At 40.8% G+C, this 17,990-nt stretch overlaps 1 protein-coding gene across 12 annotated transcripts in view; it reads right to left on the reverse strand.

Moving 5' to 3' along the window:
- The window catches only part of NKAIN3 (sodium/potassium transporting ATPase interacting 3), a 663,159-nt gene that overhangs the window by 147,691 nt on the left and 497,478 nt on the right, over positions 1-17,990 (reverse strand). For all 12 annotated transcript variants that reach the window (XM_073331057.2, XM_073331058.2, XM_073331054.2 and 9 more), the window contains one exon: positions 11,633-11,830. In XM_073331057.2, coding sequence (XP_073187158.1) covers positions 11,633-11,830 — 198 coding nt within the window. The remainder of the gene's footprint in view (positions 1-11,632; positions 11,831-17,990) is intronic.

The following is a 17,990-nucleotide window of genomic DNA, read 5'->3' on the forward strand; positions in this document are numbered from 1 at the left end:
AATCAGTCAAAACACATTTTGATGATTTCATCTATAAACATTTCCTATGATTTCTTTAATTTTTCATCTCCTATCAGATTTTACTAGAAGTCTCGTTGATACCTTCCAGGGTGACCAGATAGCAAGTGTGAAAAACTGGGACAGGGGCAATAGGTGTCTATATAAGAAAAAGCCCCAAATAACGGGACTGTCCCTAAAAAATCGGGACATCTGGTCACCCTAACCTTATCTCAATTCTTTTAACGTAATCCCGTTTTACCAGTTGATTTGTCTCCAACTTCTGCTGACTTTTATAAACAATCTTACATAACACGCTGCACTGGACTTTTGTTACCTTGGATAACTTAGAGTATAGGTCTTTGCAGAGTATATAAGGCAATTTGTCAGATAATATAGATTCAAATTAGGGCAATTTAAACTCCCTGTAGATTTTTTTTTCAGCTGTACAAGTTCTAATTTTCATCTAGGTTTTTTTTTTTTTAGATTTTCCTATACTATTTTTTTTAATTAGAGCATGCATTTGTTTATTGAGCCCATTAGGCATCTGTAAGGATGGCATACTGAAAACATAATTAAACCTAAGGATAGTAATCATTCTAATGATTGTATTCAGCCCCACACAGTAAATTGCATCTTGTTCCAATTTATTTTGTCATTGAACAGCAATCGTACAAGGGTGCAATCTAATATCTTTCATGATGTTTAAGCTCTATTAAGAAGAAACCTTAGATATTTCATACCACTAGTTATCCATTTAAACTGCCACTGAGAAAGTATTATACAAAAGCAGAACTGTGACAATGGCAATACCTCATTGTTAGTCCTGTTAATTTTGAAGTAGAGATACAAATAAATAACATCTATCAATGATACTTCTATGGCCCCATTACCGTCGTGTCCGAGTGCTTCACAGTCTTTAAATACATTTAACCTCACAATATTCTTGGAAAGGGTAGGGAAGTACTATTAGCCCATTTTACGGATGGGGAACTCAGGCATAGAAAGACTAAGGCTATATTTACACTACGAGCTAGGGGTGTGATTCCCCTGCTCATGTACACATAATCCCAAGGTCCAGACTAATACTCTAACCACTGGACCATCCTTCTCCTACATACCTTGTCACATAAATGTTCCACATTGAATTAATGTAACATTGATCAGGCAAACTTTCTGCTTCATTTGTATTCATCACCAACTTCTCTGTGTAAACTAAAATCTGTGGGAGAATTATTTGATCCAAAGGCGACTGAGGTCAATGGAAGTCTTTACCTTGACTTCACTGAGCTTTGGATGAGGCCCCATTTTCAGAAGTCCTCAGACTGGCAAAAATTCAACAATTATTGTGTTTTGCTTGAGTAAATACTCAGGAGACACTGGGTAAGGTCTTCAGGATATGTCTTCTTTTTGTATATTTATCTCTATTTGTAAAAATGTCTTTGTGTGTTTTTGTGTGTTTGGGGTATGTGTGTGTTACAGTATGTGTGAATGTGTTACATGCATTATAAGCTAATTCAAAGAATGATAAAAACAAATGACACTAAACACAGATAAAAATGGAAAATGGTAATGTTCCTTTAAATGGATGATTAATTATCAGTCTTTCTGCTGTCATTCACAATGATTATCACTGAATTTACATAGTGGCATCTGGGAGTTTATGAGAAGTACAAATACAAATAACATCAATAGCTAGCTCCCTAAGGTGTTCCACATCAGTTTGAATAATTTCTCTAAAACTCTTATGTTGTGTAGACTTGGGCAGAGTTCTAGCTGCCGGGACTGTTTTTCAGAACAGTTGACTTTTTAGGTTCTCTCTCTGGTTCAGACTCATGTCAGATTGCTTGAACAGTATTCAGGAGCAATACGATTCTCTGTAACTTTCTTCCTTTTCAAGTCAGGGTTTGCTCCAGCTATAGTCTTTTGCACTCCCCTCAGATGTTAGAGGATACAAATTTGTTTTTCAGGCCTGTGTAGCAATGGGATCTGGACTTCTTTTTGGTGCACTCTTAGTTAAAATTGGTATTGACACATGACTAAGGCTAAGTTTTTGTCAGGGACATTTTTGGTAAAAATCATGGACAGGTCATGGGAAATAAACAAAAATTCATGGAAGCCCAGGACCTGTCCCTGACTTTTACTAAAAATATCCCTGACAAAAGGAGTAGGTGGGTTCAGCACCCACTGCTGCTCAGGTTCCCTGGTCCCCCACAGATGCAATGTGTGGGAGCTCCGGGGTCCCTCCGCCCCTGGGGCTGGGCTGCTGCGGGGTCCCCTCACCTGGGGCAGCTGGTAGTTGGAGGGTCCTCCAGCTGCTTGCCACGGGTGCAGCTGGGCAGCTGTGGGGAGCCCCCACTGCCAGCTGCGGCTTGGCACCTGCAGGGTCCCCCCACCAGGCTGGGGGCTGGGAGCTGCAAGGTTGGGGCTGGCTTGGAGCTCCAGCCCCAGGGCAGAAAATGTCACAAAGGTCAATGGAAGTCAAGGATTCATGTGACCTCCATGACATAACCGTAGTCTTACACATGACAAATCTGCAAAGTGAAAGTAATTCACCTGACAGTCTCTGCCAAAAAATCTTTGGTGTGCATAATAATCTTCCTTTTTCCAACCCTGGTCAAACCATGTCAAAGAAATGGTTTAGTCTCCCATAAGTACTTACACTGTCAGCCAAATTCTGAGGGCCTTTCTTTACATGCATGTGTTCTGTGAGGGGGAAATTCTTTCCCCACCGTGGAACCCAAGTATCTGTTTTGTGAGCAAGGGGAGGTGAGGAAGAGAAAAAAAAGGGGACTTTTGGGGTGCAGGGAAAAGCTATCTCCTCTCCTAGGCCATGGCGTATCAGGAGAGCAATGCTGTGGCCACTACTGCAGCTCTGAGTTCTCTACAATATCTCCCTTGTTTCCTCGACACAGGCTTCATGGGCCCAAACCTGCATAGGGCTAAGTATTCTGGCCCCCAACTCAGAAAAGCACTAAAGCGTGTGTTTAACTTTAAAAGTGCGATCAATCTAATTGAATTTAATGGGTGAAAACTGGCTCCATGGAAGTCAATGGAAGTTTTGCCATTGATTTCAACAGTACCGAGATTTCACTCAACAGGACTACTCATTTGCTTAAAGCCAAGCACGAATGTAAGTGCAGGATCAGGGCAAGAGTGCTCAGCACCTTACAGGATCAACCCCCGTATGAGGCAATGATCAGTAAATAAATGTAGCAGTGAATCCAGTAGGTCCACCTGTAGCCCATCCCTGCCCTGACTCCAAACGGATTCTGCGTGCCAATGCATTAGGTATCTCCACTGAATTGTTTTCGGTGACACACAGAACTTCTGTTTTGTTGGTGGAACTGCATATCTCAAATTAGCCCCCTCCTTGCAAGTTCACTCTTACATCAGGTATGTGAGACATCTTCTACAATTGGCATAGAACAAGTTTTTTTTTTTTTTTTTAATTTAGACTTTCTGGGGCATATGGCAGTGGAAAAACTGCAGCCAAGACAGGCCGATATATTTCATACGGATTAGGTTTGGGAAGGAATTAAGCCATTAAAACCTCTGAAGCTATTTCTGGTAGCTAAAGAATATGACCTTTTTTATGGATTGTAAATTTCACAAATCAAGGCTCCTAGACAATCTTGCATATGCCTTTTATTCAGCTGCCCTGAAAAGGGGTCACATGGACATGCACCTTCTTTCTCAGCCAAAACCAAAGTACTACAACAAAGTTTGAAAAGTCTGAGATGCAGCAAATGTGCACACAGTGCAACCCCAACTTGATAGTCTCCTGTTTGAATAGGATAACATATAGAATGTTGCAAATCACGTGGGACCATAGTCTAGGAAAAAATCCTTTCTGCACTCAGGTCACATTCAGTCTACAAATTGTAATGGAAGAGTTAGGCTGTCAATGCAGTGCATGATTAAAAGAAAAATGTCCTGTCTGTGCAGGCTCCCACAGAGACAGTGGATATTTCTCCCTGTATATGAAAGTCTGGTTACATGGTTGACAACTATAATATACAGAGGAGATAATTTTGATGAGTACTAGGGCAGCACAAATCCATTGCTAAAAACAAAACAAAGTATGGTATTAGGTTAGCCTCCAGCTTTGTCCATAGAGCTCACTCACATTTAAGTGTGGAGACTCGGGTTCAGGAATAATTTCAAGTCTCTCACTCCAGCTCAATGAAAAACCGTTGCATTGTTGAAAGGTTTGTTTACATGAGGTAATTGTTCGGAAGAGCTTTTCTAGAATAACTCTTCCGCTATAGCTATCCCAGAATAACTCTCCGTGTGAACACTTGTTCCTGAATAGGAGTAATTTTTTTCAATGCAGTTTAATCCATTTTGTAAACGGATTAAACTAAACCAGAAAAAGGCACTCCTGTTCTGGGTTAAGAATATCCACAGGGGGAGCTATTCCCCCACTTGGTAAGGCAACTCCCATCTTTTCATGTGCTATAATATATATTCTGCTTACTATATTTTTCACTCCATGCATCTGATGAAGTGGGTTTTAGCCCATGAAAGCTTATGCCCAAATACATTTGTTAGTCTCTAAGGTGACACAAATACTAGTCTGTATCAGCAAAAACAACGAGGAGTCCGACTACCCCCTCCGAAACCTATTCTGGAATAGTTATAGTGCTTTCAATTCTCACTCTAGCTTGTTCTGGAATAACTTTCCCATGTAGACAAGCCCTAAGTGATACATTCTGAGCTATCAGTGGTGGTCTCCTGCCAGCTGAATTACTGCTGACCCCTCTTTAGTGCCAGAACTTACTCCTGCTCTCTGGCTTTGTCTTCACTGCCAATATAGGGTGTGTTTTTACAAGTAACATGCATTAGCCATCTTGCTGTAAAATCCGAGTGGAGACAGGCACAGTAATTTTTACTGTGATGTAGCTAGGCAAGCTCAGTCATGAATACAGGTATAGGGTTAACCTCACGTGGTAACATCCCGTATTGCGTTCACTGGGATTTTACAGCAAGACAGCTAATGCATATTAGTTATCTCACTGTAGAAACACACAGTTTTTGTCAGTGAAGACATAGCCTCTTTCTTTCTCTCTCTACCTCTGCCCCACCTCCTCCAACATTCACATTATTCCAATCTATGGCCAGTCTGGTCAGATCCTACCAGTGCCATATAACTATGCTATGTTACTCTACTCCCAAGACTTCAGCTGCTCTCACTTCTTTTCCCTCACAGCTACAATCCATTTTACTAGTTTGAGTCAGATGAGATGAGTGGATTTTTGTCTCTGTGATGGGGTATACATACCCCCCACCAAAACGCCTCCGTCTTCAAATAGCAAAACCAGCCCTGCTCTGGCTCAGCTGTGAGAAATGTCAGTTGTGGAGAGACATGCTCCCAGCAGCTGTAGCTAATGAGGGCAAGCCCAAGTATAAAGAGGGAGGAACAGGATGAGAAGGGACAGAAAAGCTTGGGACTTCAAGGGAGCAAAAAATCTCTACCAACAGGAGCTAGCCCCAGGTTGCCTCTTAGAACCCCCTGGAGGTACAAGGGAGGTGGACAGAGAAGGAAACAAACTCTGAGGGCCAAAGGGCTTTATGTTATGTTTATGGACTCTTCCTAAAAAAGAGTTGATTGGATATAAGCCACTATTACCTGAGTCAAGGACCATTCCGGGCTGCTCAAACTGGTGTTCTGCACAAGACGGTGTACACCACCACTATGTCAGGGTCTGTGAAAGACTGGTGCCAGAGATGGGGACATGGTGGTCTGGCCTGGTGGTCAGCACGGTGTTCGAGGCCAATGGGCAGGTACAAAGTCAGGAGACAAGTTTTAGAGCTGCAAGTCAGAGCCTGGTTCAGATAGGGAACAGGTGCTGAAGCCAAGGGTGAGCACTGAGTCAGAAGCCAAAAAGCCATAGCCTAGGGTCAGAAGTCTTATGGGGCGTTGGTAGGCCAAAGTCCTTTCAACCTTTCACAGGAAGGATTGGGGCCCCATTGGACAAGAGGTCCTGTCCATTAGCTGGATCAGAAAGAAGGCCCCAAGTGAGGCTATTTATCCAAAAGTCCTTTCTTTGTCTGTTGGTCATTGGAGAATCTATATATATGTGATACTCTGCAGGAGGTGTGAGCCTCTCTGGGGGATTACAACTGGGCTGATTTGCCTTAATCATCTCACACTGTTTTTTAGTACCTCTAGAAGCTCGGGTCACCCTCCCACATGGAATTACATACATCTTACACACAGTAAGATCCCCAAAGATATTTCAGGAAATTGATGCATCTGTCACAGCTTTCACAAAGTCTTCTGTCTGCAGTCATAGTTCCTTAGTGCAGCCCTATAGTTCTACTGCAAAATTGCTCCGGCTGAAAAAAAGTTATCAGCTGTTGAACACTCTAAAGCTGTTAATGAATCTTTGAGAAGCCCATAGGCCAACTGAAACTGCTATTCACATGGCTATTAGTCATGTCTTTTTCACTATTATTATTATTACACATATGCTTTTCTCTGATACTCTTTTGGTATAATGTTGAAGGTAGGCTCTGCTTTCAGCATTGTTAACTTGCTTTTCTATGCCCTGGTACAATTGTTCATGATGGAAACGTTACACAGTAAATGTTTCCAACCTAGACAATAAAGATGACAAAAGTAATGAGCTGAAATTCACAAAGTGATGTAATATCAAAAGGGAAGTACATTTTATTCATGTACATTTCCCATAGGTCTTCGCATCCAGTTAGCTCATGTTTTACTCTCACATACTGATGTTGATTGGCTTTCATAATCAGTCATGAGTCATTCTGGGAAATGGAAAGAGACCCTAGCTCCAGGTTGAACAATGGCGCCATTCTCTAAAGGGATTTTCTTTTGTGAACAGTGTAGATGATGTGCTTCGTAGCATCTTTTCCTATCCCAATTATAAAAATAACAGAGCTATAACTAATGGGAAAAAGAGGGACTGCTGCAGTTCCTCAGAGGAATCACGTTATATACTGATATCATTAGCCCTTTTGTTATATCTAATGATAACTGGGCTGCAATAATTATTCCAGCAGCTCTAGCTTGTCTAAAGAGAAGGAGAAAAGATTTCTTTATAACCCTGTTGAAAAAAAGGTCTGGAGCTTTTAAAATGGAGTATAGAACAGAATTCTTGATGCATGGCACTCATGAAAAGCTACTCAAATTAACCTAAAATGTATTTGAATCTATGGCTCAGGATGTTGACCTTGTTAACAATCTGAACTTCATTAAGCAACTATTTCCAGTATCATTTATTGTCTTGCTTTTAATCTCTCTCTCAAACTTGACAATCATGTTTGTTTTGATTAATTATTTACATGAATCTCAGATCCTCCATTTTAATGGCTGTTGTGCAGAATACGGTTTCTAATTTAAATTCCATTTCTCTTTAATGAAATAGTATTGAAATCCACCAAATATCATAATTCATTGTAATATTAAATAATCAATGTTTGACAGATTCTCTGGAAGCAGGGATGCAGAAATAATTCATAAAGTAATGCAACTGCATTGGGTTACCATGATGTACTGCTGAAGGAGCGAAGCAACAGATTTCCAGAACTAATGTAATCAGACCATGTTGTTTACCATTTTCATATGGAAGTGATGTTTTATACATTCCGAAGAAAAATGGCCATGAGAGCAGATAGTTGTGTGATAAAACAAGAGGAAATGATTATCTTTTTGAGAGAGATGATTGCATGTTCATGGATGAACCAACAAAACATTGAAATATTCAGTTAAGTAGTTAATGAAAATTGTTAGACTCTGCAGGTGCTTGGATGACATGTCTATGAATGTTAAAGGTAGGATTTTCCAAAGCATTCTGCACTGGCCTAACTCTGTTCCCATTGAAGACAGTGGTATAAGACTCATTGACTTTAGGGGAGCAGAATTGTTTAATCCAGGCTGTGTCCACGCTGCAGTCGGGAGCTGTGAGTGCGGCATGTGCAGATATATCCAAGCTAGCGTGGATCTAGTCAGGTCCACGCTAACTTGAGGAACAGTAGGCCAGGTAGACACAGACACAAACACAGCACTCGAATTACGGGGAAAAAGTCGGGGGGATCTAAATATCAAGTGGCTTACTTTAATTTAAACAGTATTGAGAAGTAAGGGGGCCATACGACAGATAGGAGGTAGCCTCTAAAAGCGTAGTAAAGGGGCTCAGTCCCACCAGCCCCACCCTCACCTGGTAATTCAAGCACTGGACACTTGCTGCTTCTAATCAAGCTAACACTTAAAAATAGCAGAGTGGTTGTGGCGGGGGCCACACAGACAGCTGCTGGGGTTAGCCCCCTGAGTACGTACCCGGGGGGTCAGATGGGACTGTACTCGGGTGACTGGTCAGAGCTGCTCCCTGTGCTCCTGCAGCACAACACAGGTACGTCCACCTGTGCTGCGAATCACACCACCAGCTGCTGTGTAGACAGATTCTAAGAATGCTTTTGAAGAACCCCGTGTTTGGATTTAAGAGTGCCAAGAATTAACATGTTTCTATTTTAAGGAGTTAATTCTTTTTTAAGATTGTCTGTCTTTGTTTACATGTGTAAATCTGACTAAAAAATTAAGTGACTTTAGTAATCAGGAGGGCAGCAAGAAGTTATTGCAATGTATTTTCATACAAAAATAATATATGGGCTGGAAATATCCTTGAGTATAGCTTCAGCATGATTCACACAGGCTGCAGTATTCATATTAATGGGAGCTGTGGCCTAGATTCACAAAGGTACTTAGGCATTGTCACACTGAGCATCACAACTCTACTCCCCTACGATAAAGGTAAAGCTTGTCTGTTTGGTGACCAGAAATCTTGGAGCATTGGTTAGAGACTGTGGAATGATCTTCCTTAGGTTCTAAGGACATTCACAAACCTCATCAACTTCCACTCCGAACGCAAGGCACATGTCTTTGCCCTTGCCTTCTCTATTAAGACAAAGCAGTGTGTACATTAAAAAAACAAAACAAAAACAAAAAGACAACAAGAACCCCTAGCAAAAGGAAAACATTCCACTGCATACACAATACCCTCCCACTCAGGGAGGGGAGAATGAGAGAACAAACCACGCACCAGGTATTAGTCACATCACTTAATACATTGGTGGAAGAAGCTCAGATACTACAGTGATGAGCATGATATAAGAACCTGTGTAGAATACTTGTGAATTAATATCCACTGTCATCTCAAATTTCATTTTTTACTGGAAGTAGTTCTCTTCTAAAAGTGATATTAACAAGAATAACAATCCATGAGGTCAGTCCAACATTGATTACCTGACATTGTGTGGTCAGAAAATTTCACTGGTACCACTGGGTGTCATGTAAAAATATTCCCTTCTCCTCCATGTCAAGAAGAGAGGAGATTAGAACCATAAGGAAACATTTTTAAATATTAGATCGATGTGTGTATATATATCACAGAATTATTGAAACATAAAACTGGAAGGGACCTCGAGAGGTCATCTAGTCCAGTCCCCTGCACTCAAGGCAGGACTAAATATTATCTAGACCAACCCTGACAGGTGTTCGTCCAACCTGCTCTTAAAAATCCCCAACGATGGAGATTCCACAACCTCCCTAGGCAATTTATTCTAGTGCTTAACCACCCTGACAGTTAGGAAGTTTTTCCTAATGTCCAACCTAAAACTAAAGTTTTTCCTAATGTCCATATAAAATGGCTCATTCTGAGTCTAATCCAGAGCGCACTGAAGTCAATGAGAGACTCTCTATGGACTTCAGAGATTGTCTTATGAAAGCCAGTTCCCACTCCCCATTTAGCATTTCCAGTTTTGTGTAAGAACATCTCTCTCCAAATAGCCTCCCCAGAAGGGTTTATGGGCCACAGACGTGCTCAAAGCTGCTGCCACTTATGCAACCAGCATTTGTTCCCTGCAAAATTTGGCACTCAGCATAGAGGACATGCCTCACTTTTTAAAAATTAAAGGCACTGTGTATAAGGATGTGTTCATCAGTAGGAAATTTTCCATGCACTGTACATAGAATAATGTATTGTTGTGTAATGCTACCAAGGTTCCCTTTTAAAAGTCAGCTTTTACAGCAGTTACCACACTACTCTAAAATATGACTGGATTTCCCTATAGTTAGAATAGGGAAAAGAGTCTAATCCTGAGAGATGCTGAGTACTTGCAATTCCCATTGATATCAATGAATGTTCAGCATCAGGTTCAGACCTTAAATTACTCTGGCCTACTAACTGTTTGCAGAGGATGACTCTTTGATGATGACTACTCTAATGCATATACAGCAAGCATCACAGGTGATTGGACTGCACTAGAGGCACAGGAGTGATGTAAGCAGGGTCTAATATGGTCATAGATGCACCATCTTGTGCATATAAAACTGTTGCTTTTTATATACAAGTTAAAATATTTAAGTAAAAGGAACCTTTGAAAAGATCTTTTGAAAAGCAGAAAGATCTACCTGGACTGGTATGCAGTATTTACCCCTTGAGGGATTTCATGCTACAGATAATCTAATTCCCTATCAAATAAAAGCATTTACCTTCCTGTTCATTTGGACCAGAGTTAGCATGATAAAACAATTTCTTATGCCAATAAAATTTTTGTTATGTTATAAAAAGGTTTATTGCACTACTATTGCTACATAAAAATGTTATGAAATTTAACCCTATTGCAAGCTCCAGAAAGACACAGTCTACTTTTAGAACTAGCTGCCACAAAAAAAAATGTTTTAATTCTCTTTCTTTCTTTCTCTTTCTTTCTTTCTAAAATATGGCATTTTAATTCTACTTTGCCATAAACAATTTCACAGGATTCTCTCTCTTTTTTGCTCAGTAACCTATTGCTGTCCACTCCAATACCCTCCTACACTCGTATATCAAGATCTTGTACAAAACTATGATTATTATATTTTGCAAGCAATTTTCAACTAAACAAACAAAATCTAGTCTACTGCTCCTGAGAAATTAGGTCCCGTTCTCCCTCTTCCCCCATGGCCACTTTAGTTTCAGTAGTGCAAATCTTCACAGTCCAGTAGCAGAACAATCTGCAGTATCTGATAGATAATAGGCTTCTCTTCATGGCACAATAATATTATTATATTAAATGGTGTGCAGTTTCAGGCTGGTAAGGTAATTATACAGTAACTGCCGTAAGTAGCCCACTCAGGTAAAATGTTTGGATACCCCAGATTCCCACAGAAGGATACAGAATGTAAGAAAAAAAGGGCATAGTGGTACTCTAATTACTACAATTTCCCTGACCTTTTTCACTGGTTCTTAGTTTGCATTAGGAAACTATTTACTAGCTAAAATAGATTTATAGTCCGAGCTGGATGAAGTGTTCCCTTTCTGCACACGTTCTAATGAATAGCATTAATTGCTATGGATGAAATCCACTTCCATACAAAGGGCCAGCATTAGGGCTATGAACCCAGTGTAGGGCTGTTATGAAATATCAGCATAGGAGAACAGTGTACATTTCAAATGGCAAGTTTTATATTCAAATATGCAAGGTAAAATCTGTACTGTTATTGGTCAGTTACTGAAACCATCCACGCAGTAAACAGAAACAATAGCATGTGACCTGCATACTAAAGAAGAGTAGGAGTGGTACAATCTGATAACTGAAAATAGCATTCGTGAAAATAGAAACTTACAGACAGTAATATTTGGATGGCGCTGTGAATGACCTCGAGATACTGGAAGTCAATGATGCAGCCCGTCACAGAAACATAGGAGTAATCGTCTAGGATCCCAGGGGCTGAAGGGTGCACCACTCTCCGTATGCAGCCTGGCCCATGCTCTCGCCACCAGGAACGGTGCATTGAAATGTTAAAGGTCATGAGATCAGTTTCCTAGGAGACAGAGAGAGAGAAAAAGGGATGAAATGCCCTTCTGTCACAGCATTAAAGGTGAAAACAGGAATTAATGTAATTTCACTTATAAAAGAAAAACTCAGCTAAATAAACAGATAAATTAATACAAATTTCTAAGATGAAGCCAGACCATAGAAAAGGAAAGAGAAAAATCTTACTGGGGCCCTGATCGGTAGATACTCTATGAAACATAGAGCAAATAATAGTCCCTGTCCAAAAGAAACTTGGAATCTAAAAATACAACCTAATTATTACTTTACTAGAAAGTGTCTCCAGAATGTATTTATTCTTATGGTAGGTAAAGGTGACAGTCACTTAAAACAGTGGTTCTTAACCTTTTTGGGCTCATGACCCCCTTATAAATTTTTATGGCCTGTCGTGACCCAGTAAATAGTCTGAGGGTGGAGGCCCAGGGGTGGTTTTGGTTGGATCCTGCCCGACACTCACCCTACAGTGCCAGTTCCTGTGCTGTGGGACTGGCTGGCCTTGGCTCTCTGCTCTGGGTGTTGCAACCTCCAGGGTTGCCGTGCCACTCAGACTGGCCCTGCCCCCACAACTGGACTAAATTTGTGTGAGTGGAGTTGTGACCTGGCTCAGGGGATTGCAGTGCCACTCACTCAGATTTGAACTACCCAGGCTCCTGTCGTCATGACGGCTCAGCCAAACCTGGGTGGAGCTGGGACCCCTAAGGTTGCTGTGCCTGGAGCAGGGAGGCAAAACCAGTCAATCCTGTGGGACAGAAGCCAGAGGAGCTGCCATGTGACCCTTTGAAACATTCTTGTGACCCAATTTTGGGTCCCAACCCATGGGCTGAGAAACCCTAGCATATACCCAATGTTATTTTTACAGGATAAGATCTAAAATAAACCGCTACAGAATACATTTGAGGCCACAGGTCTAGTGGAAATATCTGTTATTTTGTGTAAACCTACCAGTACAACATGAATAGTGTAGTATAACATGCATATTTTCACCCACTCACTTCCACCTTCATGGCTCAGCAGAGCAGTAACAGTGGCAAAATTCTAACAAATTTTTGAAGACCACTCCGGTTGTGCCTGCAAAAATGCTTGTCTTCTGGCTGTACTGAAAAAGCATCACATTTTCTAGGCATATACATGCTTAGTTGTGGGTACAAATGTGGGCTGCTGCAGGTATACTTTTACAGGCTCACATACTGAACCTTATTAATCTCCCCGACAAGTCTAGCTTTCTGTGGAAGAAGAGGTCCATACCAAACAAAGGTAGCAGGATTTTTGCCATTGTATAACATATTATATAGTTGCTAAGTCATTATTTAGACTTGGTGAGACATCTGTCTTTTGACTTTGAACATCATTCTTTGATTCCATTTTAGAAAATTTTGCACTCACAATAGACCACAGGTGGGCAAACTACGGCCTGCAGGCCACATCTGGCCCACGGGACTCTCCTGCCCGGCCCCTGAGCTCCTGACCCAGGAGACTAGCCCCTGGCCCCTCCTCTGCTGTTCCCTCTCCCCTGCAGCCTCAGCTCACTGCGTCGCCGGTGCAATGCTCTGGGCGGCGGGGTTGGGAGCTCCTGCTGGGCAGCGCAGCTGCAGAGCCGCAGCCTGACCCAGTGCTCTGTGCTGCACGGTGGCGTGGCTGGCTTCAGCAGGGCGGCGCGGCTGCCTGGTCTGGTGCTCTGGGTGTCATGGCTGTAGCACTGCCAGCCACCGGTGTTTCAGGCAGTGCGGTAAGGGGGCAGGGAGTGGGGGGTTGGATAGAGGGCAGGGGAGTTCAGGATGGTGGTCAGGGGACTGGGGTGTGGATAGGGGTGGGACGGTCAGAGGGCAGGGAACAGGGGGGTTGAATGGTGGCAGGGATCATGGGGGAGTCATCAGGAAGGAGAGGAGGGGTTGGATGGGGCAGCGGGGAGCCATCGGGGTGGGGAGCCTGGGGGTGGTCAGGGGACGGGGGGGTGGATGGGGCAGAGGTCCTGGGAGGGGGTGTCAGGGGACAGAGAGGGGTTTGATAGGGGGCGGGGGGCCAGGCCACACCTGGCTGTTTGGGGAGGCACAGCCTCCCCTAACCAACCCTCCATACAATTTTGAAAACCCGATGTGGCCCCCAGGCCAAAATGTTTGCCCATCCCTGTGGTAGGGTGATATCTTACTGAATTGAAATAAAAATTGACAGACAACTCTGCTTAGGTAAAATTATAAATATAAATAAAAGCAAGCGTCAATATTGGGCAGTTTCTTATGTTTGGCTCAGTGCAACAATCCCTGTTATTTTATTACACATTACTGATGGACTTCTCTTTATGCTACTAAGCCATGGAAAAGTCTCCCCTTCAATATTTGGTAGTGAGAACTTTATTAAGGATTTTTCTGCTTTGAGTCCCTGAAGGCTTAAATGGAACTTAAGTGGTGCCTGGGCCTTCTACTAGGCCTCCACGCAAGGGGTGAATTTCACCCTGTTTCATAATAGTTGTTTGCCTATTTTTCTGCATTGTACCGGAAGAACAACCTTAAGTAGGGATTACCCTGTAAACTAACTCTGAAGCTATGTATCGTTGCAAGCCAGAAATATGATCTGCAAAAGAACTGTACCATTACAGAGGCAACTGTTTTGTTTTCTTCAAGAATGAGCCAATATATTTATGTACAGTACTTTATTAAAAATAAACCTTGTAAAGGAAACACACAAACATCCTAAATCTCATCTAGAGATGGACAAACATTTGGAAAAGTTCTCCCAGTTATGTTTTGCAAATTTTGACAACATTTTTAAATTTAAAATTTGTCATCCAGCTGTTATTCCTATTCAGCAAAGCACCTACAGATGTGCTTAATTTTTAGCATGTGCTTAAGAAGTCCCATTGACATCACTGGCCATTATCATCCTTCATTCAGTAATGGAAGAGGAGACATTTGTGAAATCTGACTTTCAAGCCACTGATGGTACAATGAGAGAAGGAAGCACCCATATCACCAGCAAATTCTCTGCTCTGATGTGCAAAGGATGTGATCGTGGCACTTTTTGTATCATTACTTTTGTTCAGCAGCTCTGGGTAACCCCCTTTGAGCAGGGGGTTGGACTAGATGACCTCCTGAGGTCCCTTCCAACCCTGATATTCTATGATTCTGTGAATGCCAGAGTGCCACACCCTGGTTCTCCAAAGCAGATGCGAAAGATAAATAATTATCCAGCAGAGACCAGAGTCTTATAAGTGTAAGCTAACCAAAAAAATTACTTGGTGCTTTAGTTTGACCTCTAATATGTTACTCCAAAAAGTGATAATGTTACATCTGATAAACATTAAGCTACTGATCAATAAATGAAAGCCTGAAAAAAAATTTGCTGTTGCCAAAGTGTATCTTCTCTCTAGGAAGCACCTAAGCTATATAATGTGTCATTTATGCCATCCTTAAAAAAAAAAAAAAAAAATCAACTAGTAGTTTTACTATTTATACTGAAATAAAGAAACTCACAAATAACGGTGAAATGAGATAAAGAACATTGATCCACTCTGTGTCTTTTACTTTTCCACACAAAATGTTGTTTATGGCTAATAAATTATAAAAAAAAATACAAATAATTCTTTGTTTTATAGCAGACCCTACGCACCCCACGGGGCTAGACACTATACAAACACTGATAATTAGGGTTAGAAGGATTAGATTTTTATTGGTAAATGTCACTGAACATCAGTTTCATCACCGACACACACACACACACTTCCACCAATAATAATCTAAATTTAAAGAAAGAAAAATGCTGCTTGAAAACTTAGAGTCGGATTTAAGGAACTTTGTTTCATTTGAAATATGATGTTGACAGATTGTGTTTTAACAATTATAGTGCTTTAACAGTTTGAATCTTAACATCTACTATCATTAAAATATTGTCTGAGCTTCCCAATAGTTTTCCAGAACTGTGAAAATGTAAATAGATAAAAATAGAAAAAAATGCTTAAAAATAAATGTTGGTATTATTCCTCAAATTATATAAACATTGATTCTGCCAAGCCTATTTATAATATGATAATCCCTGTTTGAAAAAGCTTCCAGACTAGACAATCTTAACAATAAGCAAAATGTGTTCATGTACAGAGTCGCAATGACCTCTGCATTTTAGGTACAATTAAAGTGTTGTGGTTTTCAAGGAGGCAATATGAATATAATTTTGAACAAATAATTCATATGAATATGCCATAACATATACAATACTGAAACACCACCACTCATTTCAGATGCCACATATCAAGCTTGTGGAAAATTTGTTAAACAACAAACAAAGAACAAATGGACACAAATCAGATGTCAAGAATTATAAAATTTAAAAACCAGTCGGAGAACACCTCAACCTCCCTGGACACTCAATTACAGACCTAAAAGTGGCAATTCTTCAACAAAAAAACTTCCAAAACAGACTCCAACAAGAAATTGCAGAACTGGAATTAATTTGCAAACTGGACGCCATCAAATTAGGCTTGAATAAAGACTGGGAATGGATGGGTCATTACACAAACTAAAACCTATTTCCCCATGCTAATTTTTCTCCCTGCTGTTACTCACACGTTCTTGTAAACTGTTTGAAATGGGCCATCCTGATTATCACTACAAAAGTTTTTTTCTCCTGCTGATAATAGCCCAATTTAATTAATTTGTCTTGTTAGAGTTGGTATGGCAACCCCCGTCTTTTCATGTTCTCTGTAGATATATATCTTCCTACTGTATTTTCCGCTCCATGCATCTGATGAAATGGGTTTTAGCCCATGAAAGTTTATGCCCAAATAAATGTGTTAATCTCTAAGGTGCCACAAGTACTCCTCATTCTTTAAACCATAACACATCTAAATATCAGTTCAGATGTCTCAGCACGTGCATTGCATTAGATAAGTGCACTCCACAGTGTTACATTTAATCCAGATCTATAAAGTGTATGCACATGGGATAAATCCCTGTTTCAGCAAAGATGTGTTTAAATTTAAGCACATCAATAATCCCATCCCTAGTGAGCTAAGCGTTCAACAAGTATCTAAATCCCACTGAAGTCAGTGGGATTTAAGCACACACTTAAGTGCTTTGCTGAATAGGGATGGGATTACTCATGTTTAAAATAAAGAACGTGCTCAAAGTACTTTGCTTAAATTTGGAACCAGAAAATCCAAAGCTTGTTTCTCCCAATGTACAGTTTATAAATACCATTGTAATTTAATCTGGCTGTTTCTGCAGAACTTCTCACAAAACTACCACTTTGGAAGGTGCTTAGACTGTAGTACTGATTGCTTACTCCTTTCAGTATTATATGAAAGTTAAATGTTTGTTAGGAAAGTCCAAGAGGATGCTTGCAATTTTTCAATATGCAACACATACTGTTCTCTCATGTTAAAAACAACCATTAAACAACTGCTTCAAGACACTCAATCTTCCAGAAGGTAATGTAATGTAAATTGCTGTTTTCTTACAAAAGTATGCAGTTTTTCAAGCTTACTACTGACTGTGTACCAGACTCTATGCATCTATATAACAGCATGCCTTGAATCCAAAGAGAGAGTGCAAAGGCACAATGCTTTAGGATTGTGGACCTTCTGCACTTATAGCTCACACCACATGTCCTTGCATTTATTTGTTGCATCAGGCTATAAGACATACCTTCTCCCTCTGCAGTCTTGTTAGATCTCACACACTTATGTTCGAACAGTACATGGATGATAATGTTCCGGAAAAATTGTAGGTGCGTAAAGGAGAAGTGATGCTAGTTATTCCATATATCATGTTCTTCCCTCTCAGGCACACTGCTTGAAATTCAGTCCTGTGCAGAAGACCTTATGCACCACTTAAGTCCCATTTAACTTGCTATGGTTTTAAAACTCTAGTGCTAAGCGGTACATAGGCTTTGTGCTGCCTGTCTGCACAGAAATGAATTCCAGTCATTGTCAGAGGTCACTGGGCCATTGGAGATTCTCGCTTTTAGATAAGATGAGCCAACATCATTAAAGGTCTTATAGATTTATGGGGACTGATGCCCTGGCCTAATTTCATTCTACCTAAAATTTTCTTGAGGTTTCAGTTGGACAGTTCCCATATAGATTGTTGTGTAGTGACTCTAGATGTATCATAATGTTCTTGGTAGTGGAGCAGATAGTTAGGTTTGAAACTTTATTTCCA

This window comes from Lepidochelys kempii, chromosome 2 (assembly GCF_965140285.1).
Source record: "Lepidochelys kempii isolate rLepKem1 chromosome 2, rLepKem1.hap1, whole genome shotgun sequence".
Taxonomy (NCBI): Eukaryota; Metazoa; Chordata; order Testudines; family Cheloniidae; genus Lepidochelys; species Lepidochelys kempii.